This window comes from Protopterus annectens, chromosome 3.part1 (assembly GCF_019279795.1).
Source record: "Protopterus annectens isolate FY-2018-M chromosome 3.part1, PAN1.0, whole genome shotgun sequence".
NCBI lineage: Eukaryota > Metazoa > Chordata > Ceratodontiformes > Protopteridae > Protopterus > Protopterus annectens.
The window spans coordinates 1,362,910,360-1,362,933,885 of NC_056732.1; the positions used below are offsets into that span (position 1 = coordinate 1,362,910,360).

The 23,526-nt window shown below is 41.3% G+C and overlaps 1 protein-coding gene across 12 annotated transcripts in view; it reads left to right on the top strand.

Moving 5' to 3' along the window:
* PLEC (plectin) overlaps positions 1-23,526 on the top strand; it is a 1,553,583-nt gene that overhangs the window by 1,298,403 nt on the left and 231,654 nt on the right. For all 12 annotated transcript variants that reach the window (XM_044067397.1, XM_044067398.1, XM_044067399.1 and 9 more), the window contains one exon: positions 11,495-11,661. In XM_044067397.1, coding sequence (XP_043923332.1) covers positions 11,495-11,661 — 167 coding nt within the window. The remainder of the gene's footprint in view (positions 1-11,494; positions 11,662-23,526) is intronic.

The window sequence follows — 23,526 nt, forward strand, 5'->3', positions numbered from 1 at the left end:
ACCTCCCCGGAATGTCCTTCTGAGGAGCTCCCATGGAAGAAGACTTGTAAGAGGAAGCATGTCGACTCCCAGGATAAGTCTTTGGCATCTGACACTGACCTCAACGAGTCAGAAGGGTCCCCCAAGTCATTCTCTGATGATGTCTCCATCGTAGACATCCTGGAGATCCTTAAACAGAGGTGCGACTGGCCCACTTTCACCCCTTCTGATGAGGAGTCTGTGTACCTGAAGGCTTTCGGGTCTCAACCTTCTGCCTCTTGGGTGTCTCCACCTTTCGACGAACTGATGGATTTAGTTAGTCGAAAGGTGTGGGATACTCCTGATGCCATGGAGCCAGTTCCGAGGAGAACAAACAAGTTCCTTTCTTCCCCTCCAGGAAAAGACTTTTTATCTAAAGGTGTGCCTGTAGATGCCATGGTGGTGGCGGCGACCACGAAGGAGGAGTTAGCTGAGATGTCTTTTTCTGTTCATCCCCCAAATAAGGAGTCTCAAACGATGGACAGATAGGAGAAGTGCATCTTTTCTTCAGCGGCATTTACCCTTGGGATCACTGAATTACCTTACTCACTTTACTAGGCTCCAGAGAGATCTCCTTAAAGAGTTAGGAGATTCTATACAAGGTACATGTACTTGAGGGAGTCCCTGACAAGGTTTCTGCCCAGTTGTCCACCTTGACCTCTATCGTTCACTCCTCCATGCGATTTATTTTGTATGTGGCCGATGGTGCGAGCAGGGCAGCGGGTTCAGGAATTTCCTTGAGGCGTCATTCCTGGATGCATTTTTGTAACTTTGTGGAACCGTTTGTCTACCTTTACCAACGCCCGATTCAACAGTTCCTCATTGTTTGGATCTAAGGTAAAGGACGCTCTCACCCGGTGCGAGCAAGAAGGAAAAACACTCTCTGCCATGGGAGTATGTTTTATTGTTCCCTCTAGACCATACCCTAAGGGTCAGAGGGCTGGTAAAATGTGGTTCAAGAAGTCCCAGAGGTTTTTCCAAGGAGGCACAGGGTGACTCCTCCTTCAGAGGCAGAGGAGGAGGAGAAAATGGTAGACGTCGCCCTAGACGCAGGGGCGGTTCGCAAAACCAGGCAGGTCGCGATTCCTTTTGGGGCCGGCCTTACCAGCACTCCTGATGTGGGGCCCGACTGTGCTTCTCTGGGGCCAGTCGGGGGTCGCATTTCTTTGTATCCAGAAGCCTGGCTAAGTATCACTCAAGACAAGTGGGTACAAAGAATTATTACCAGAGGTTATGTAATACCCTTTTCTCTTCCACCTTTTGTTCCCAAGAAGATCCAGGATGTTCCACCCAATCACAGGGATCAGGCAACTGTGGAGGTCAACAAGTTGCTGTCAAAATGAATCATCCAAGCCATCCCAGCAGACCAAATAGGATTCGGAACTTACTCCAGATTCTTTTTAGTGCCAAAACGTACAGGGGACTGGAGGCTCATTCTGGACCTCAGCAGATTGAACAAATCAGTAAAGAAAGACAAGTTTTGGATGGTAACACTGCAGTCTGTACTCCTGTTGTTAGGGAAAGACAATTGGATGTGCTCAATAAATCTCCCAAGATGCTTACTATCACATAAAAATGGACATGGCATCAAGGAGTCATCTACGCTTCCGTCTGGGAGCCAGTCACTTCCAGTTCCATGCTCTTCCCTTTGGTCTCACCACAACCCCCAGGGTGTTCACCAAATGTATGACAGTAGTGACAGCTCACCTGAGACGTCGAGGATTCCAGGTGTTTCCGTATTTGGATGACTGGCTCCTAACCACCCTCACCAGGCATCTACTCCTTCAGAGCAGGGACAGTACTATTCAGCTTTGTGCCCAACTGGGAATCTCTATAAATTGGGAAAAATCTGCCTTATTGCCCTCTCAATCTGTGAATCTTATAGGTGCAGAGATAGACACAGTAAACATGGTAGTTCATCTTCCTGCAGAAAGGGCACAAAACCTGGTGTTTCAAATTCAGTTTCTTCTTCCCTTGCGAAGGGTCAAAGCCAAGATTGTTTTGCAGATCTTGGGACCATGGCTTCCACCATACTATTAGTGCCACTAGCCAGGTTACACATGATAATTCTTCAGTGGCTCCTGTTGTCCCAATGTTCCTTTCAGCACCTTCCATTATCCCATCACATTCTACTGACAGAATCTTGCAATTAGGACCTCCTTTGGTGGACATTACCCAATCAACTGACCACGGGCTTTTCAATTGTTCCTCGCCAACCTGTTGCCACTGTGACCACGGATGCCTCACAGGGTGGAGGGGGGCATTATCTAGGCAGGACTGTCCAAGGCACATGGCAAGACCATGAGGCCCACCTGCATATCAGTGTTCTAGAGATGAGGGCGGTGCTCCTGGCATTGCAAGCACTTCACGACCTTCTTCCTCTGGGGACTATTGCAATACAGTCAGACAACATGTCGGTAGTATGGTATTTCAACAAACAGGGTGGAACCAGATGAGAGGCCATGCAAGTTTGGGAATGGGCGATACCTTCCCAGCTCTTTCTAGTGGCGACGCACATTCCAGGGATGACCAACGTGATAGCCGACAAGCTCAGTTGGGCTATTCTGATGCCTCATGAGTGGTGTCTGAAACAGGAAACAGCAGAACAGATTTTCCACAGGTGGGGACAGCCTTGCTGTGACCTCTTTGCCAGTCCAGTCAATGCCAAATGCAGCAGCTACTTTTCCCTCATCAGCCTTCCGGGGGAGTCACCCAGAGACGCACTTGTTCACGATTGGCCCCTGGGTCTCCTGTATGCTTTTTCCTCCCTTTCCTCTCATTCCCAAGGTGATTTAGAAAGTGAAATGGCTGGGAAGCAAATTGATCCTCATTGCTCCTTACTGGCCTCGTCAGGTTTGGTTCCCCTTCCTCGGGCCTCTTCTCCTGGATGATCCTTGGATTCTGGACCCAGTTCCAGACCTGTTGACATACGTCAGGTTTGCTTCACACCTCAATACACACCCTCAATTTGACAGCGTGGCTGCTCCAGTTCCATCCCTAGTCAGGCTTCATGACTTCTCACCTTCTGTGACTCGTATCCTTACGCCTTCTCATAAACCTTCAGCTAGGAAACTTTATTCCAGTAAATGGAAAAAATTCTCTCTTTGGGCAGAGAAAATGGATGTTGACACCTTCACTGCCCCCATTCCCATGGTTTTGGAATTTCTCTCTGAACTATTTCACCAAGGATCTGCGGCTGCCATTATCAGAGTCCAGTTGGCAGCAATTTCAAATTTCCATTTGGGGTTTCCAGATTCCAAATTGATGTCTCATAAATTGTGCAAAACCTTCCTCAAAGGTGCCACTTTACTCAGACCTTCGGTTCAGGAACCTGTGGTCTCATGAGATTTAAACTTTGTGTTATCAAAATTAGCATGTCCACCCTTTGAGCCTTCTAATTCATGCTCTTTGAAGTTCTTGTCTTGGAAGACGTTGTTTTTGGTGGCTATCACGTCTTCCAGACGGATCTCAGAATTGCAAGCCTTGTCTGCTAAAACTGCCTTGTCTGATTTTTCATAAAGACAGGGTGTCCCTTCGTACTAACCCTTCCTTTGTTCCCAAGGTCTGTTCCCATAGCACCTTGAATCAGTCCATAGACCTTCCGGTTTTCTTTCCGAATCACACCCATGCAGCTGAGTACAGGTTTCTCCAACTGGATGTCCATAGACAATTACATTTTTATTTGCACCGGACTAAAGACATTAAAAAATCGGATCAGTTGTTCATTTCCTTTTCCATATCCAGGTTGGGCTTACCAGTTTCCAAAGTGACTCTCTCTAACTGGATTTCTAGCTGTATAGCTTATGTTTACAGTTCTGAGGACAAACCTTTACCCTTTAAAATCAAGGCTCATTGTACCAGATCTCAATCTACCTCTGCAGCCTTTCTAGCCAGGGTTCCCCTTGACAATATTTGTGCAGCTGCTACGTGGGCTACCCCTCACACTTTTATTACTCATTACAAATTGGATTTAATCTCCAGGGGTAGAGCTTCCTTTGGTTCCACGGTACTCAGGAGTATTTTTTCTTGAGCCACCCAAGGATAAGGTGCTAGGTACACTGTCCCATATGTAAAGAATGAAGGTGAAATAGGAATACTTAACATAAAGAAGTTATGCACTTACCATAACGTTCCATGTTAGTAGTCCATCTCGCCCTTCATTCTTTCGAACTCGCCCTCCTGCCTCCATCCTGGAAGTACCTGGAGACAGAAAAATACTAATTTCATTATTTATGGAGACCTTTTAGTTGGCTTCTTCTGTGGGCTGTTTATTATTTTCTAGTCCGCAGCAAACCAGATCTGAGGATTGTACTGGTGCAACATAGGATACCTACCTATCCACGAGCCAACCAGAAGTCTTCCAGCTTGTAAATAGGCCGAGTCGGAACCGAAGATTGGCTCCGATCCCATATGTAAAGAATGAAGGGTGAGATGGACTGCTAACATGGAACGTTATGGTAAGTACATAACTTCCTTTTTTTTATAAAGGGCAGGTGGGGTTGTCTCAGGAAAACCACAGTTTTATATGTATGGGAGGTGGGAATGACTGCCTTCAAGCAGAGAACACTGCTGTGACAGTACAAGAAATGAAAAAAGATACCTTACAGTCATCGTCACCTTATAGATACACCAGGGATCCTAGACTCCTAGCATGTGATCAGTGGATTTGGGGGGGCTAAGGGGTATTGTATACATGAACCTTACTTCCCATTACATGGGAGATGTACCCTGTTAGAGCACATAATGCCATGCATTCCTCAGTATGTGCTCTGCTCAGTGAAGTCTGACAGATTGTAGAGCAGAAACCGCACTATATAAGACTAGAGAAAATGCATTGCAAGCAGCTTGCACAAAACAGCCATAACAGAAACTTTCATTATTCCTCATACCCTATTTCAAAATTTTAAATAATAAAAATTTAGCTTTGCTTTTGGTAACCAACCAGTCCATTTACAGTTGTGAATGTCTTTAACATTAGATATTTTGGTCTTTGAGATGCTTCCCCTCTTTTTTTTTTTTTTTTGTTTTGTTTTTGAAAACATTAGAGCTGGCCACATCTCACTAATCTTTGTGGTCTTCACACTTTTTTGTGGTTTATGTGGTTTCACTTGTGAGGCAGTACTGCATTGTGAACAAGCAGGGCTAATGCAGGGAATGGATCTTTTCACAAAAGTTTCAAGGCGCCTTGCCACAGAAAAAGTATGTACCTTTCATCTTTTTCAGTGTTGGCCATTTAAATATTGTCAGAAGATTTTGCCTGGCATGGACACCAAGCAAATCTTTTGTCTTTGAAGAGATGACAAAGGTGCTAACATTCAGTCCTTAAGTATGGCGAAAAAATATAATTACATGCTTTGTGTTGTTAGCTGTCACTTCCTGTTTAGTCAGTTGCTACAAAATCTACAGGTAAGCTCTTTAAACAATTATATGGTTTTTCAAATCAAAATATTTTGTTTTGTGTGTTGTCCAGCTCTAAACTCCACATTAACCTCACTTTGTCATGATACAGTATAGCATCCAGAATGATTTTCAAAGCATCTCCTCCTTCACCCCCTCCATGGCTGAGAGAACTTCCAGGCTCTGCACTTTTGGGCGAGTTGTGTTTACCTGTGGTTGTAGGCAGAGCTGAGGAAGGGCATGGATGGTGGGCTTTAGTCTCGGGCACCTGCTTTTATAGTGCTCTGGCACCGGTTAGTCATTATTTATTTTGTTTTGGGGTGCTGGGTGTGTCATCTCAAATACTTCCCTTGCATACAGCCGTGGTTGGGGTGCTTGTACATTACAGCCTGTGTGCTCCTGCTCTGCACATAAGTGTCTGCATCAGGCATGAAATTATTTAATCTGAGACAGGACAATTTAATTTGCACATACGCAGTTGTAGTGAGAACACTTCCTTATGTTTCTGGTCTTAAAATTATAGTTTTAAATGCTTTCTCTTATCTGAAATGTAGTTAGGTACACCTAAATAATTTTATATGGTGAGTAAGTGTGTGAGATGAATATCCTGGAGGCCATAATAGCTGGGAGCTTGTGCAATATGTGGTTTATCAGAGCTGTTTATTCTTTGATCTTGGGAACCTTAAAAATTGTCCATTAGTCGTGTGAGTATGTTAAATATTGGAAGTACATACAAGTACTGTTTCACATTAACTCCCTTATCCATCTAGTTACACATGTTGCATAGTAGGTGAGAACTGTTACATGTTTATCAGAGAGAAAGACAAGCAAAAGCCCTTTGGTGCCATTTTTGAAGTGATGTCATGTGACAGTATGTACCGAGAAAATATGTCACAGGCTGAAAACTAAACCCTTGGCAGCCCTTCTGCACTTGTGCACAGAAAATGTAATTCTGGCCATGGTGGGCAGCATTAAGTAGATGTGCGGTCTTAACTAATAAAACCTTGCATGAGTTATGCTCTGCTGGATTTGCAGGTTTTGTCACTCAGCACTTTATTTTAGAGAGGTTCTCCAAAGTGCCAGAAAAACGCAAGTAGTCTACATTAAAAGAAAGCGCATATACTGTCTATACACTAAGGAGAGGAAAACTGTCTTTCTTAAAATTGATTTTACATCTCAGCACACCAGCATGCTGCAGATTTGCATCAGCTACACTGTGGGGTACAGCTGTCAATGATCCATGTTAAGTTTAAGTACTTGTTGCAGTTGGGAAGATGCCATTTCAGATGGAAGATTATTCAGAACATGCTAAAACCATTTTAGTTGTCTAATAGTGTTATACTTTCACTCAAAGACAGTGATCATTATAGTATGTTATTTTCAAGAGCTCTATAGTTCACTACATTCTCTTCATTATCTGTATTTGTTTATCAAGCTTGTATTTGTGATATCATTTAATTAAAGAGTCTATAATTAAAGTCCCCTTGCTCACAGCCAGAGTTCATGATATTGCAAGTCGTTTCCTAGGCATATGGGAGTATCTGTAAGATTTATTCCCTTTTATTGGAATATTGAGCTTTATAAGAAGACTGAACTACAGCAGAATCTGGTTCATTTGAGGCTTTTTGACGAGCTGTATTAATGTGAATGTAGCCATGTAGATGAGTGTGTTCAGTAACATAGTGCATGTATCCTTACAGCAGCTGCAAAATAAGAATTCACTCACTCTACTGTTTTGCCAAAGTCTTTTTCATTATTAACTTAGTTCAAGTCTTACATCCCCATTTTAATGTAAGTTTTCAAATACATATCAAGAGGCTTGAAATCGGTCATTTACTTCTTATGTACCCTAGATTTATCACACTTGACCTGCTTAGTTCTTCTTTTATGATGAGGTGGTTATGCATAATGCCTTGTATCTAGCATTGTTTGCTAATGCCTGAACTGCTTTCCATTCATTGCCACATTTTTGATCATGTCTTTGTTAGCTCATACTGCATGTCTTGTGTACTGTAGTCATACATTTTTTTTTGTATTTTTGTAGCCAGCTCTCTCTGTCCTTTTTAACCCAGGCAGTGATTGAAATGAGTACTGTTCCATTTAGCAGGCAGAAACTAAGGAAGGAATGAATGAATAAATTCATTCATTTTCTACTGGGTAACCAGGCACTTCTTTGAGAAATGCAGTTATCATCTCCGCCCTCGTTGTTAAACATATTTAGTAATTCCATGTTTAAAACATTTGTACTTGTTTCATTGTTATTATGACACTTTCCCTACATTACCAAACTTGTTATGCTGGTTTGGTAATGAAAGCTAAGTAGTGTAACCTTTGAAACATTGGGCAGTGCCGCAAGGTTAAAAAGGTATATTTTTGTTTATATAAAGTCAGAAAAAATGCAGCTCCAGACAAGTAATCAACATACCAACATATTTAAGTGTATGCTGTTTGTGTGTAACAAATGCAGTGGATGCACTGTGATATTAGTATAGTGTATTGTAAATGTATGGTCAGCAATTCTTTGTTTAAACATGTGTATATACTCCACATGATTCTTTGTTGTCATTACCTCTGGCCGAGGCTGTGGCTGAAAAAGCTCATTAGACCCTCAAACATATCCACTTAACAAAGGCTAAATAAATACAGTCCAGGTTAGTGAACCAGTTACTGAGTATAATCTGGCCCAAAAAGACGCTCACAGTTAGAGAAGTCACCACTGAGATTTGTGTTTTACATTTGCAGCCAAGGTGGTGCAGCAGTTAGCGTTGTCGCCTCACAGCAAGAGGTTCTCTAGTTCGATCCTCGGCTGGGGCGCCTTCTGTGCGGAGTCTGCATGTCCTTCCTGTGGTCGCGTGGGTTTCCTCCGGGTGCTCCTGTTTCCTCCCACATCCCAAAGTCATGCTGTAGGTGGATTGGAGACTGTAAATTGGCCCTAGGCGTGAGTGCGTGCATGTGTGCGCCTTCTTCTGTGGAAGGTTGGGCGCCGGGCTGGCAACTCGACACCGTAAAACTCCACTGCCAATCATGAGTGGACAGGTGATCCGCTGTGGCGACCCCTAACCGGGAAAAGCTGAAAGAAGAAGTGGGCTTGGTGCGCTGGTGCAAGGCCTTTATCAGTTGCAGTATGAGCCGCTGGCAGAGACTAACAGATATGCAACAAATAACAGTTTAGTTATATTACTAGCTTTTCAAATGGATGTAGCCATTTATGCATAAATACATAGATACATAAATATGTAAAAGAATTCGGTAGAGAAAAAAGTTAAACCTTAAAACACACACACACACACACATGTTCATCGTGAAAAGCTTTACCACATAAGCAAATGGCAGTATCAGTTCCCGTTTGGGACCCAAACCCAAGAATACCAGCAGACTCTGCTGGTGTTACTGACACTGAATCAGCAAAAGCCAGTAGACAGATAGGTGTTTGGTTTTCCATTATGAGCTTTAGCCCTTCAGTTAGGAAATCACCAGCAATTGTTGTCAAGGTGAAATTAACAACACATACATATAGAGAAGGCCCTCTCTCTCGATGAGACTGGAACCACAGGGGCAAAAGGACAATATAGCTGACATTTGGGACTTGAACCAAGATCTCTAGCATAGAATGCTGGCATCACACCTGCTGAACCAACCAGAATGGGCAAACAGGTGGTGTTTTTTCTTAAGAGCTTTATCTTTTCAGCTAGGAAACCTCCAGCATGGTGATCAAGGTCAAATCACAAATACACACATACAAGCTGGCAGATTTAAAAAAATGACCTGCAAAGTACTTTGGCAGAAATGTTGGGATAGCAAATGGTAGTAACTGGGGAAATTATTTTTTTTGTTTGGAATATAAGATATGAATTGAATGTACGGAGTAAGGTCTTACTAAGTTTAATGAAATTAGTGGCCAGAAAAGGAATTAGAAAATGGAAGTTTTGAATAATTGTGAAGGAAATAAAAGAACTGGAGGTGGGCCCTTCAGGAAAGGGAAGAAATGATGCTTGTAAATGTAATTTGTGGGAGCAATGCTTACAGAATAATGCTCATGAGGAGGAGGAGGAGTGAGGTTTATGGGGAGGCAAGAAGTGGGCTGTACGACTGAATGAAAATTACTAAAAAGAAAATGTGTACTGCACAACAGTAGTAATAGAAGCTGCTTTTATGGTTTGTTTTTATATTTATATATTAGGAAGTTAAAAGTAATAGAACAGGCATCATATGTGTGTGATTAAAAAAAATGCAAAATATTTTTGTAGTGTGTTGGATTTTGCATGCAACCTACGTTAGAATACTAAAACAGTCATCCTCTTGTTGCCCACCAGGTGACAGACTGAGTGGTAGGGTGGTGGAAGTTTCTTAGAAGAGGGGTGCAGGTTTATTCTGTAGCATCTGTCCTCCATCTCTGCATTTCTTTTTACAGTTTTTCTAATGTCTCTGCTATCAAGTACCCCCATCCCCCCACTCAGTAATTGTCTCATTAGTGCCCTTGGAATGCAAGAGCTCTATAGCACATTTGTTCCTGTTTGGGATGAAGTTTGAACAGTGGAGGTGTTAGTCATTCACCCATGTGGAATAGGGGGGTTGTAATTTAAGTTTTAATGATTCCAGCTTGCATGCCTGTTATGACATGCCACTAGTAGGATATACAGTGGGTACAGTAAGCGATGTAAGCCTGCAGATGCTTTTGTCATCTTAAATGACGAGCACCATGTGTTAGGCTTACCTGATCTTCACTAGAGATATCTCTGCACATTGATTTCAGACACATTCATCTCATGGGAAGGATGAGCAGTCATATGCCCTTAATTACTCTCCCATCTCAAGCAGCTGCTCCACTGACAGGCTTGCTGATTGAGTCCCATTCATCTGGATCATAGTCGGGGCTTTAACACTCCTCTTTGCCATGCATTTGGTGTCGTATTAGTACATTGGCAGAGACTGGAAAAAACTGTAGATGGTACAGTATCCCCATCGTGATCGAAGGATTCAAGACACAAGTACAAGTTGTTGTAAAAGTGAAGACTAGATGTCAGCACTTAGGGGTTATTAGGGAACATACATTAAGCATCATCTCCTAGACGTGTGCATGATGGGAGATGCTGCTGCCCTTAGTATTTACCCATGAGCACTAGATGGGGTAGAGACCTCTCTCAGCCAAGTGTAATGAATGGAGTGGATAGTTGGCTGTAACAAAAAAAAAAAAAAAAAAAAAAGTGGGTCTGTCAACAATTCAGCAAGATGATACAGCATAAGAAATATAAAAAAGTTTCATTCAGAAAGGAGAGACTTAAAGCTGTAGATCAGCAGAGCGTTTCATGACTGCTTGGGACATATGGATAAAGAAGGGGATGACAAAATGGGAAATGTTCAGTTGTAGAACTAATTGTTTCACTCGGACAGACTGAATTGTCTCCTTTGAAGTTTTGGTATGTTCTTTTGCTTTACCATTACTCTGGTGAATTCCTGGTACTGTTTTTCCTACAAGAAAACTATTGCATTTATTAGGTTAACATTCTCACTTTCTCTGCAGCTTCTGACGTGGCTGAAACTAAACTGAGAGTGGCTCTGAGTTAAACATCATCATATTATGCTTTGATACGGGTACCATACCACAAGTGGTCATTTTTTCATGAGACCATAGGGGACTGTGTCATAAGGTTGGTTTTCATTATTGAATTGCTTCTTTTAGTGGGGGTGGGTGGTGAGTGATGGCATCTGGCTCTAAGCAGATGAGGGCTGATGGCCAACTTTGTCTGTTCTTTCAAGACTATAAATTCACATTTTGCCAGAAATGGTACTATTATTTCATTGTCCTGAGACTGCAGAAGTTAATACAGTAAAATAATAGTGCCATTTCTGGAAAAAACAATTTATGGTAAGAGATGCTTGTCTGTGTATGACAGTTCCCCAGGTAGATAGCTCACTGTACCGACCATGTTCTCTTTGTGGACACGTTACTGCTGTATTGCACTATGCACATCCATGGGCTTTGTGAGTGGTACTTGTGTTTTTTTTTGTTTTTTTTTTTTGCACATCTGAAAAGAATTGTCAGTTGAATAGTGTCCATTAACCTTTTTTTTTTCCCCAGATTTCAGACATTCAGGTGACTGGCCAGTCAGATGACATGACGGCTAAGGAAAAGCTGCTGCTGTGGTCCCAGCGGATGGTGGAAGGTTACCAGGGGCTGAGGTGCGACAACTTCACTACCAGCTGGAGAGATGGAAAACTGTTCAATGCCATCATTCATAAACACCGGTAAGGAGCAGTGCTTCAGTGGACTTCAAAAACTGAAAGCAGTATCTTAGCACTTAAATATGAAAGAGAGGCAGTGTACACAAAGATGCAGAAACAGTGGAAAGTGTGTGTGTTTGTGTGTGTATATATATATATATATATATATATATATATATATATATATATATATATATATATATATATATATGTATATAGTGACAGTTACATGAAATGGATGAATCAACAGTAGAAGTAGAAACATTTATTTATCTTTAATAACCATTTTGACTGTGTAGCATAACAAGTATTGTGGAATTTAAGTAAGATGCATAATGAACTAAGTAATGCATTTAATGGATTTAAATACTAGAGTGGTATGGGAAAAAATCCTCAAATTGGAATAGTAAACTGCCAACATTCCACAAAATAAGGCAAACCAAATGTCCGTAAACCCAATTAGTGCTATACAAACAAGCAAATGTATATAATGCAGTTCAGAGAAAGCACATTTCTTTATGTAGAAGAAAACATGCTTTCCACTCAAGTACCAGTAAAGTATTATTGAAGTAGAGGGTACATGTCTTGAACATATATGCAGTTAACAGGCAAGGATGTACATGTAAATAGTTAATGGAACAGAAGTACAAATATGTCAGGAATGTAGTTCAGGGAATGGTATATTGTATGTGTATATGGTACAGTACTGCATTTTCAAAGCTCGGATGTCCAATTCAGATTACAAACCTTTCCAAGGTACATATGTAGGAAATCATGAGGAACATTGATAATGAAGAGGCTAACCACAAAGTAGTGCATCTGTTGCAAGTGATGGACTGCAGAATTTAACAAACATTCACTGCACGCCAAGCAGAGTAGCACCTTTGATACCTTCAAAGTAAACCTAAAGGATTGGATGGGATGGGCAGCTTCAAAGTCTCTCCCAGTCTATCTTGTGTTGCCTGCTTTTGGCTGGTTTGAATATGGTTTATTGACTAGGGGCTTGTAGTGGTCTGTAGACTGATTGCTTAGTACTTGCCTATGAACCCTATGACCAGTACTTGGCAGAAGCTGGACTTGTAAAATGGATGATTCATCACTGAATGAAAACATTTCCACATAGGTATTCAGTGTTACCAACCAACAAAAGCCTCATAAGTGGCTGTCCTAGACTTTGTCACCAGGATGACTTGTGTCATACACTATTTCCCCACACCACCAGTTGAACAAAAAACACTTGAGCAGAATAAGTGACAGTACATTTCTATTTTGGCAAGAAGTTCCACATTTTTCTAGGTTGTTTTTGGAAACTTATTCTTTAATGTTCTTATTCCTAGTGTTTCAGCAATGACTAAGAAAGGTAACACCAAATGTGGATGACCAGATTTCATTACTAAAGGATTTGTATGTCAGAATAATAATCCCCCTAATTAATATTTTTGACAAAGAGTTTTTAATCTTTCTTTGTACTTCACCAGATACTTGCCTAGTGCCCAAATCCTTGCCTAGTGTAAGTTTTCGGTATCCCAATCATTTTAAGACATGTATAAATCAGTATTCAATGTGTGGTCCACAAGATTTCTCTAAAACTGATTAAAATGCAAAACATCCTTACTATTGTTGCAGAATTTCCTTACTATAGGGCTGCCATGCACCTCACAACCTAAGGTGTTCAACTAAAATACCAACATCTTTTACTGCATTTGTATCTGGAGTCTGTTATTAACCTGTCCAAAGCATAGCATATTAGAATGTCTAGGGTTAAAAAAAATGTTATTAATCACAGATCATGCGTAAAGATTGTCTATAGAATGATCTAACTTTTGTCTTTGTCTGATAAACTTCTCACATCATTCCTGTTTTGGCGTTGCCTGTATATTTACTAGTCCATTTCACCGTTTGATATAAAAAGCACATGAATAAGCTGAACAGAAATATCCCCAGGACAGACCACTGAGGTACTGTAATGTTAACCATATTAACTATGGATAATTTGCTCTTAAACCTATGCCCTATACTGTGTGTCTGTTTAATATGCAGTGCTGCACCCAGTAGATATTGTGGTTGATCATGCCTAGTGATACATAATTTCCAAGAATTTTGGAATGGAAAGTGGTGTCAAATGCTTTTGTCATGGCCATGTACTGAATTCATAATTCAAATGCATGAATTACATTTATGCAGAAGTCAACAAGGCTGCTCGTATAATAACTTCCTCCTGGTATAATAAACCCCACGTTGAGTGATGTCATACCATTGTCTAGTACAGTTTGGGAAGAGTAAGAGAATTGTTCTTTCAAACACCTCCCCCCATTTAAACTAATCAGACAACAGTCTGCCATCTCATCAGAGCAGCTGCCTTTAGGAATCTGAATTACTGGTGCCTTCTTCATAGGACACAAACAACACATAACTCTTAATGCACCTTTTTTAACCCTTCTTCTTCTTCTTTCGGCTGCTCCTGTTAGGGGTCGCCACAGAAGATCAACTGTTTCCATTTCTTCCTGTCCTCTGCATCTTGCTCTGTCACACCTACCACCTGCATGTCCTCTCTCACCACATCCATAAACCTTATCTTAGGCCTTCCTCTTTTCCTGTTACCTGGCAGCTTCATCCTTAGCATCTTTTTCCCAATATACTCTGCATCCCTCCTCAGCACATGTCCAAACCAACGTAATCTTGCCTCTCTGGCTTTGTCTCCAGACCTTCCAACCTGGGCTGACCTCTAATATACTTATTCCTAATCCTGTCCATCCTCTTCACACCCAGTGCAAATCTTAACATCTTCAACTCTGCCACGTCAAGCTCTGACTCCTGCCTTTTTGTCAATGCCACTGTCTACAACCCATATAACATAGCTGGTCTCACTACCCTCTTGTAGACCTTCCCTTTCACTCTTACTGGTACTCATCTGTCACAAATCACTCCTGACACTCTTCTCCACCCACTCCATCCTGCTTGTACTCTCTTCTTCACCTCTCTTCCACACTCACCGTTACTTCCACACTCACCATAACTCTGAACTGTTGATCCCAAGTACTTAAACTCATTCACCTTCACCACCTCTACTCCCTGCATCCTCACCATTCCTCTATCCTCCCTCTCATTCACACACACATATTCTGCCTTAGTCCTGCTGACCTTCATTCCTCTTCTCTCTAGAGCATATCTCCACCTCTCCAGGGTCTCCTCCACCTGTTCCCTACTCTAACTACAGATCACAATGTCATCTGCAAACATCATAGTCCACGGGGACTCCTGTCTGATCTCGTCTGTCAACCTGTCCATCGCCATTGAAAATAAGAAAGGGCTCAGAGCTGATCCTTGATGTAATCCCACCTCCACCTTAAACGCATCCGTCATTCCCACCGTAGACCTCTCTGCTGTCACACTACCCTCGTACATATCCTGTACCACTCTTACATACTTCTGACACTCCTGACTTCCTCATACAATACCACAACTCCTCTCTAGGCACCCTGTCATATGCGTTCTCTAAATCCACAAAGACACAATGCAACTCCTTCTGACCTTCTCTGTACTTCTCCATCAACACTCTCAGAGCAAACATCGTATCTGTAGTACTCTTTCCTGGCATGAAACCATACTGCTGATCACTAATCACCTCCCTTCTTAACCTAGCTTCCACTACTATTTCCCATAACTTCATGCTGTAACTGATCAGTTTAATCCCTCTGTAGTTACTACAGCTCTGCACATCACCCTTATTTCTTAAAAATCGGTACCAAAACACTTTTTCTCCATTCCTCAGGCATCCTCTCACTTTCCAAGATTTCACTAAAAAATCTAGTTAAAAACTCCACTGCCATTTCACCTAAACACCTCCATGCTTCCACAGGTATGTCATCTGGACCAACAGCCTTTCCGTTCTTCATCCTCTTCATAGCTATCCTTACTTCTCCCTTGCTAATCCACTGCACTTCATGATTCACTATCCGCACATCATCAAACCTTCTCTCCCTCTCATTCTCTTCATTTATCAACCCCTCAAAGTACTCTTTTTTTCCATCTGCTCAACACACTCTCCTTGCTTGTGAGTACGTTTCCCTCATTATCCTTTATCCCCCTTACCTGCTGCACATCTTTACTAGCTCGGTCCCTTTGTCTAGCCAATCGGTACAGGTCCTTTTCTCCCTCCTTAGTGTCCAACCTTTTATACAACTCTTCATACGCCTTATCCTTAGCCTTCGCCACCTCTCTCTTTGCCATGCACCTCATCTCCTTATACTTTCTTCATCTCTTTGACAATCCCACTTCTTCTTCACCAACCTCTTTCTCTGTATACTCTCCTGTACTTCTTCATTCCACCACCAGGTCTCCTTGTCCTCCTTCTTCTTTCCAGATGTCACACCAGGCACCCTTCTAGCCATCTCTCACTAGCTCTGCTGTAGTTACCCAGCTATTCGGTAACTCTTCACTGCCACCCAGTGCCTGTCTTAACTGTTCCCTGAACATCACCTCACAATTACCCTTTTTCAATTTCCACCATTTTATCCTTGGTGCTGCCCTCACACTCATCCTCCTCTTCTTGATCACCAATGTCATCCTACAAACCACCATCCTATGCTGCCTAACTACACTTTCCCCTGCCACCACTTTACAGTCTCCAATCTTCTTCAGACAGGCCCTTTTACATAAGATATAATCCACCTGTGTGCATCTTCCTCCACTCTTGTATGTCACCCTATGCTCCTCCCTCTTGTTAAAATACATATTCATCACAGCCATGTCCATCCTTTTCACAAAATCCACTACCATCTGACCTTCTGCATTCCTTTCCTTAACACCATACCTACCCATCGCTTCCTCATCCCCTCTGTTCCCTTCACCAACATGCCCATTGAAATCTGCTCCAATCACCAGTCTCTCACCCTTGGGTACAGTCATCACCACTTCATCCAACTCGCTCCAAAATATTTCTTTCTCATCCATCGCACACCCAACTTGTGGAGCACATGCACTAACAACATTCATCATTACACCTTCAATTTCCATCTTCATAAACATCACTCTATCCGACACTCTTTTCACCTCCAAAACACTCTTAGCATACTGTTCCTTAAGGATAATGCCTACGCCATTTCTCCTCCCATCCACACCATGTTAAAACAATTTGAAACTGCCTCCAATACACCTAGCCTTGCTCCCCTTCCATCTGGTCTCTTGCACACGCAATATACCAACCATCCTTCGGTCCATCATATCAGCTAGCTCTCTCGCTATACCAGTCATACTACCAACATTCAAAGTTCCGACCCTCACTATCACAGTCCTAGCCTTTACCTGCCTTCGGGCATGCCTTCCGCCTCTTCTCCTCCTTCGGCCAACAGTAGCCCAATTTCCGTCAGCACCCTGTTGGCCAGCAGTACTGGTGGCGGTCGTTGTTAACCCGGGCCTCAACCGAGCCGGTATGAATTTCTGTACAGTTTTCTGCATGTATGATTTGGCAAAATTTTACGCTGGATGCCCTTCCTGACGCAACCCTCCCCATTTGTCCGGGCTTGGGACCGGCACAAAGAAATGCACTGGCTTCTGCATCCCCAGTGGCTGGGTGAATGCACCTTTTTTAACAGTGATGCTAAATAAGGAGCTAACAATGGCAGTGTCCATTTTTAGAAATAGCAATTTAGGCCATTGGGGCCAACTGCTGCTACATCACTTTTAAATTCTGTGTATTGTCTTGGATGTGTCTTCCCCAGTAATACTTGGACACTTGATCTAATTGGACAGGTGAGCTAAGGTATGAAGTACATCTCATGGAGCAGCATCTTGGAAGAAGTTATCTCAAATGTTTTGCTAGCTTTAATTGATTTCAGTTTATTCCTATTGGTAATTTCTTGTAAATTGCCCAGTAGTGCCATTTCCTTTTATGTAATACTTTTCTAAATGTTTGGACAGCCGCAATCACAGTGACTCTATCTCCTAAACCCTAATTTACCAGTGCAACTACACAAATCAAAAAAATCTCAACCAACCTACTGACAAAAAAACAATAACACAGCTGGATTTAGTGTGTGACATTCATTACACGTTTGCACTGTGCAGGTAATGTGCTCTGCACTCAGTGGGTTAACATCTGCCAGTTTGCTAAATGTTTTTCCTTGTGGTACGAAGATTCCTTCAGAGTATAAACTTGTCAGTACTCTCATAGTGGGTTACCCTCCAGGAAAAAGTTCGCCAAGAATCACTTTGTAACTTCTCTTATAGCCTATGGCCTGAAATTAACATTTATTCGCTGATTCCATGCATTCTTGTTTTTGCAGTCTTTTCTATGATCAAGCTTTCCACACCTAAGAGGTTGGAAGTAGTATTTAAGATCAACATGTCAAAAATTTACTGCCTGCAGTTACTTTTTTCCTTGGAACTTGTTAGTTTGTAAAAGTCGTGTTATTTGTCCATGTGTATGTTTTAGCCATATATTTATTTATTTATTTAACTTTGTAACATCTGAGAAGTTGTTTTCAGAAGTGACCCAGCAGCTTTGGTCAAAGGAGTTGCTGAACATTGCACAATATGAGCTATATGTAAATGTTCTGCTTATGATTGGGTTATTCATACTTAAAATATAGGAGCTAGAAACTTAATGGGAATGCATGACTGTGCTTCTAAGGATACCTATGGATCAAGAACGTAGTAAGTATCCATGAAATTATGAACCTACACAGTCTAAGACTGAGGGAATCAAACTGTGATCTAAGTAATGTTGCTTGCTTTCCTTTTGTAATGCTTTACTGTGTTCCATTTGTGAATGGGGCATCACCTGCTCCCCAGGCTAGTGAAAGCGGATAACATATGCATACTAAATCTAGAGCAATTGATAATAGTTTTTCAATCTTACTCACAAACACTGGCTAATCTACAATGTATGTACTGTACCTGTGTACTATGTATGTATTCTACCTACATTCCAAAGTTCAGCTGTACACCACAAATCTATTACTTACCTTTATTTTTAAAATTAATATCTTTTTTTGATTGTTCTCTCCACTGTAACTGTTTGTGCCGCATACCACTGTAAAAACATGTCTCTTGTAATTTGTGTGTATACTGATTATGTCTAAATAACTAAATGTGTCTGTAATTTTTCTTTGTGGAGCTTTTCTCCCCGGGCCTCTGCTGAAAAAGGGCCTTTTCGGCTCAGTCAGACACCCCCGGTTAACAAATGTAAAATAAAAAAATAAATAAAATCATAAGTAAAACCGTTGACGGACCCTTTCAATGTACATCCAGATATTGGAGGGGTAGGTCTTGTTAGAGTGAGGCAAGTGTCTGTTGGCTCCCTAGGACATAACGGGAATGGTCCACACTAAGTTTGTATCTGCTTTAAAAAATGGTTTTCACTTGTCATTCAGACTAAGAATTTGCATGTTAAATGTTTGAATTACTTCTTGCATATTTCATTATGTCCTGAAAAAAGGAGTTTTGTAGATGTTTTTCATATGCAGTTTTTTTTTTTTGCTAGGAACTTTCAGGTTTGGTCTTTCATGATTCTGCTTAGACTCTAGTTTCTTTTCTTCTTAATAAGAATTCCTTTTTTTCACTTGGCCATACACTGAGATTAGCAATACCTGTTTAGTACAGTTCAGTGTTCTAGTTTAACTATAGTTATATGTCATTTGAAGTTGAAGTACCATTGGTTAAGTGCACTGACTGAAAGGGCAAATGTATGGAAGATATTGCAGACATACTTACAATACTTTGCAAGTACGCAAACAGAAAGAGATTTAATAGATTAAAATGGAAATTTTTCAAGTGGAAAAGGCCTTGTCGTCTGCTCAATGAGTAGATGTCTTATTCTACCTCCCTTGCATCCCCGCCTTCCCTTCAATTGTTTCAGTACCTAGCTCATACCCTCTTGAACACCTCTGTGGATTCCATCTCCACCATCCAGTAGTCTGTTCCATGAGTCCACAACAGTTTGTGTGAAAAAGTACCTTTGGAGAGCCAGAAGATGGTTGCAGCCTCTGCCCCATAATCCCCCCTCCCTTCCTGTTGAGAGTGATACTGTGGCATCTGTCTGCCATGATCTTGTCAACCCATATATTGTCCCCGTGTATCCCTTGGTCCTTCTTCAGAAGCCCTCAGTCTTTGGTCATGTATAGTTCCCTATCCATTCTGCATAATGTCCTGGTACCTTTCTACTGGACTCCTTGAGCAGACTGCTGTCCTTTCCCTTGTACAGCTTCCAAAACTACACAGCATACTTGAGAAGGAGTCTGATCAGAGCACAGAAAAGCAAATGCATTACCTTTGTGCTTTTGGAGTTCTTTTGCCTGAGTATAAACAATGCCATTTTTTTTTTGTTATTGTTGTCCTATCAGTGCACTCCTGATGCTCCATTTCAGGTGTTATCTACAGCCCTAGACTGACTTTCTGTTTACTGTCTTCAGTTTTAGTAAGTTCAGCTGATACATCAGAGCATGGTGGCTATGTCCCAGGTGCAGTACTTTGGATTTATATGCATTGAGCCTCAAATGCCACTTTTTGTCAACCTAGGCGACCTTTCCAAATCTTTCCTTTGACTCCCCCGTCCTCCACCTGCTACACTTCTTTTTTGTTTTATGATTGAAGAGACTGTTCTGTCCAGTGTTCCCTCAGATGCAGATGAAACAAACGCACTGAAGTGAACTGGACTTGAGAACAAATGCATATGGTACTCCACTAGTCACTTTCCTTCCCCCAGACATTGTCCTTCTCATCACAGCCCTCTTTACCAACCCATGTCCTGTATGTCCTACTTGTCATGTATGTAGCAGTGAACTTTCTCTGCTGTGGTCCTACTTCCACACACTCCAGTTTTCCTGTCAGCCTTCTGTGTAGGAATGAGAAGAGCTCCAAGTTGAATCTTTTAAAAAAGAGATGGAGCAAACTGTATAAAAATAAATGGAATTTGTGGGAATAATGCATGCAGAACAGTGTTCAGGAGGAGGAGTGAAATTTAAGGGGAGGCAGGAACTGAGCAATTTATGTGATGTTCGAGTGAATGAAAATTGTTATTGTGTACTGCGTGAAAGTAACAAGGGAAATGTTAGTATGGTTTGTTTTCTTTTCTGTTAAACTATATGTACCTGCATAACTTTTTTTTTGATGTTATGTTTAATAAAGATGTTTTAAAAAATGGTAGCTTCTTAGCAACTGCAGGTACTCACCATGCCATTTTCCTCAGTAATGTCAACTAAACCTTCCACCTCTGGCTTTACTAAGCCAAGTTGAGATGTTGTCCTTACTTTTCCTGAGAGGATTTGGAGGAGGATTCTGAGGAGGAGGAGGATTCTAAGAGGGGGAGGAGGAGGAATACTGTATTTCTGTCACATAATCCCCAAATGTTTGTAGTACCAAGGGTGAGAATCCATCTTTAGACTCTTCACATTTTCCTATAGAGAGCATTACATTCTAATGAGACTGTGAACCTTTATTAAAGGGTTTTCATTGAAGGTACATAATGGTGCTCTTAAGGAAAAAAAAAGTACTCTTCTAAATGCAGCAAAGCTACCCCACCACAGCCCCTGAATAGATCCTGTTCTTCCTCAGCTGCAGGACATTAAGGATACTTCAGAGCATCTAGATGCATAGGCTCTATCATGTTGTGTTGGACCCGTAATGTGAATCTGAGGATTGTGGCTGTGATGGCAGATCTGACAAAAGAGGCTCCTTTAAGTCTTCTGCTGTCTCATAGGGAAGTTAATAATTTTCAGTTGATAGGGCAAGAATGTATATACTTCCTCCTCCACAGTAAAAGCTCTAAATTGCTAGACCCACACTAACGTATACTAGGGTGTTTTGTATCAGGTGCAAGAGGTGCTAAACAGTGGAACTCTATCCTGTGGAAGTCAGATCTGAATCTAACAGTAAACAATTTTTAAAAAACTGATAATTCCTTTCTGTACTTACTTTAAAGTATCAAAGTGCTACCACCCTTTCACAGTCCTAATGCTTCTTAATGTCTAGCCATATAGTGATAAAAACATCTGCAAACATTGTCAGACATTGTTAACATTGAAGGTACTCAAAAGAAATGTATATGTATTAGTTTGTGTAAGTTTTGTCTGTGTAGCTGTATCAATGTCTATATCTAAATATATGACAAAGTGAATGTAATCAAATCCCCCTTTGGTTGACATCTGTTAAGCTGACAAGATTTTAGTTGACTACACAGATGGTTGCCAGGTGTGTGAGATTGCACAATTCTCAGGTTAGGGAAATGTGCACTTTCCCTGAGATTGTGCAATCGAGGAGTTAGTATATGTAATTAGCCAGGGGTGTGGGGGGGGGGTGCAGTAGGGCTTGCCGTCTTGCAAAAACATTATGTTTAAGGCTATTTTTAAAAAGTTTGTTCTGCTCTGCACATGTGTAATAGCATGCCGACATTCACCAAGGTGACCTTTTTGTGGATGGTCTTGTGAGCATCATTATTTGGATCATTCATTATTTTTCAGTAGACCCATGTTACTCGCCCACACACAAACACACATACATAAATGAATATATTAATTTATTTCTATGTGAGAATCTGATAAATGTCTATAATAAGTTTATATGTAAAAATCTAACTGATTGCTTTTTGTATTCATGTTAAACCTGAATGATGATTAAGATTTCCTTACTACTTGTGTATGCAACACCATATTTGTCTTTTTTTGTAAGTAGAGGCTTTCTTCCTGGGCTACTGCTGAAAAGGAGGTTATGAGCGCAGTCTGTCAGTCCTGGTTAATAAAATGAAAATAATTAAAGCTCTGGAGAGAAAGGTTAAAATTAAGCTCACCATGTTGAATAAAACAGCTGACAGGCTTGATGGTCCCTTGGCAAAATGCAGTTATGATATCATGAGATGACATATTTTAGAACTTCATCTTCTTTGACCGTCTTGATTTGAGTTGGCATGCCTGGCTGAAATCGCAGGTCTGCCCTGATGATGTCAAAGTGGTCTGCCAGATACTTCCTTGAAATCACAACTTTCTCCAGGTTTTATTTTTATTTGTCCTTCTAAGCTATTGGCCTCCTTTCAGGGAAGACCTGAGGTGGTATTTATAATTCTAGGCGAAATTTCACCAGGGTGTCATGTAACCTACCCTGTTCATTTTGATAGATGCCATGAGAACTTTTACATCTGCCTGAACTATCACCAGCTCAGGCAGATGAGACCTCAGTGTACTGTCTTATCCGAAGGAAAGCCAGCACAGCAGTGTAACACCCCCTTATGCTGCACTGCAGTGTCAGCAATCCATCTACCTGGTATGGGAATAGAACCCATAGCCTTTTGCACCAAAGGTGTGTGTGTGCTACCTTTTGCACCCCCAACACGGCTATATATTCATAGGATCATAGGACAACAAGGGCCTTTTTAAGCGTAGCCATGCATCCCAAATCTCTAACAAGTTCTGATACCTTGAGAAGTGTAAGCAGGGACTTGGGAGATGAAACATTTACATGCTAGGGCCTGGGAGATGAAACATTTACAGGTTACCTGTGTCCATGAGACATGGGTGCCAAACCAGGGCCTACTGCTTATTTTCTGTTATTGTAAAATTCATACATACATACACACACACACACACATACACACACACACACATACATACATACATATATATATATATATATATATATATATATATATATACATACATACATACACGCACACACACACACACACACACACACACACACACACACTAATTTCTGTATCTGAAAGAATGTTTTGTAAAATTGTCGATAAACTTTGTGGTCTTAAGTTTTTCTTCTCTGATCTCCACTGTAAATAGGCTTTTCCAAGTTGGGACCCTCCTCTTCAGCAAACAAGAAAAATAATGTTTAATGTACAGTATCCCATTTATGGGAAAATAAGGCCTTTGCCTGTTTTCCCTTGTA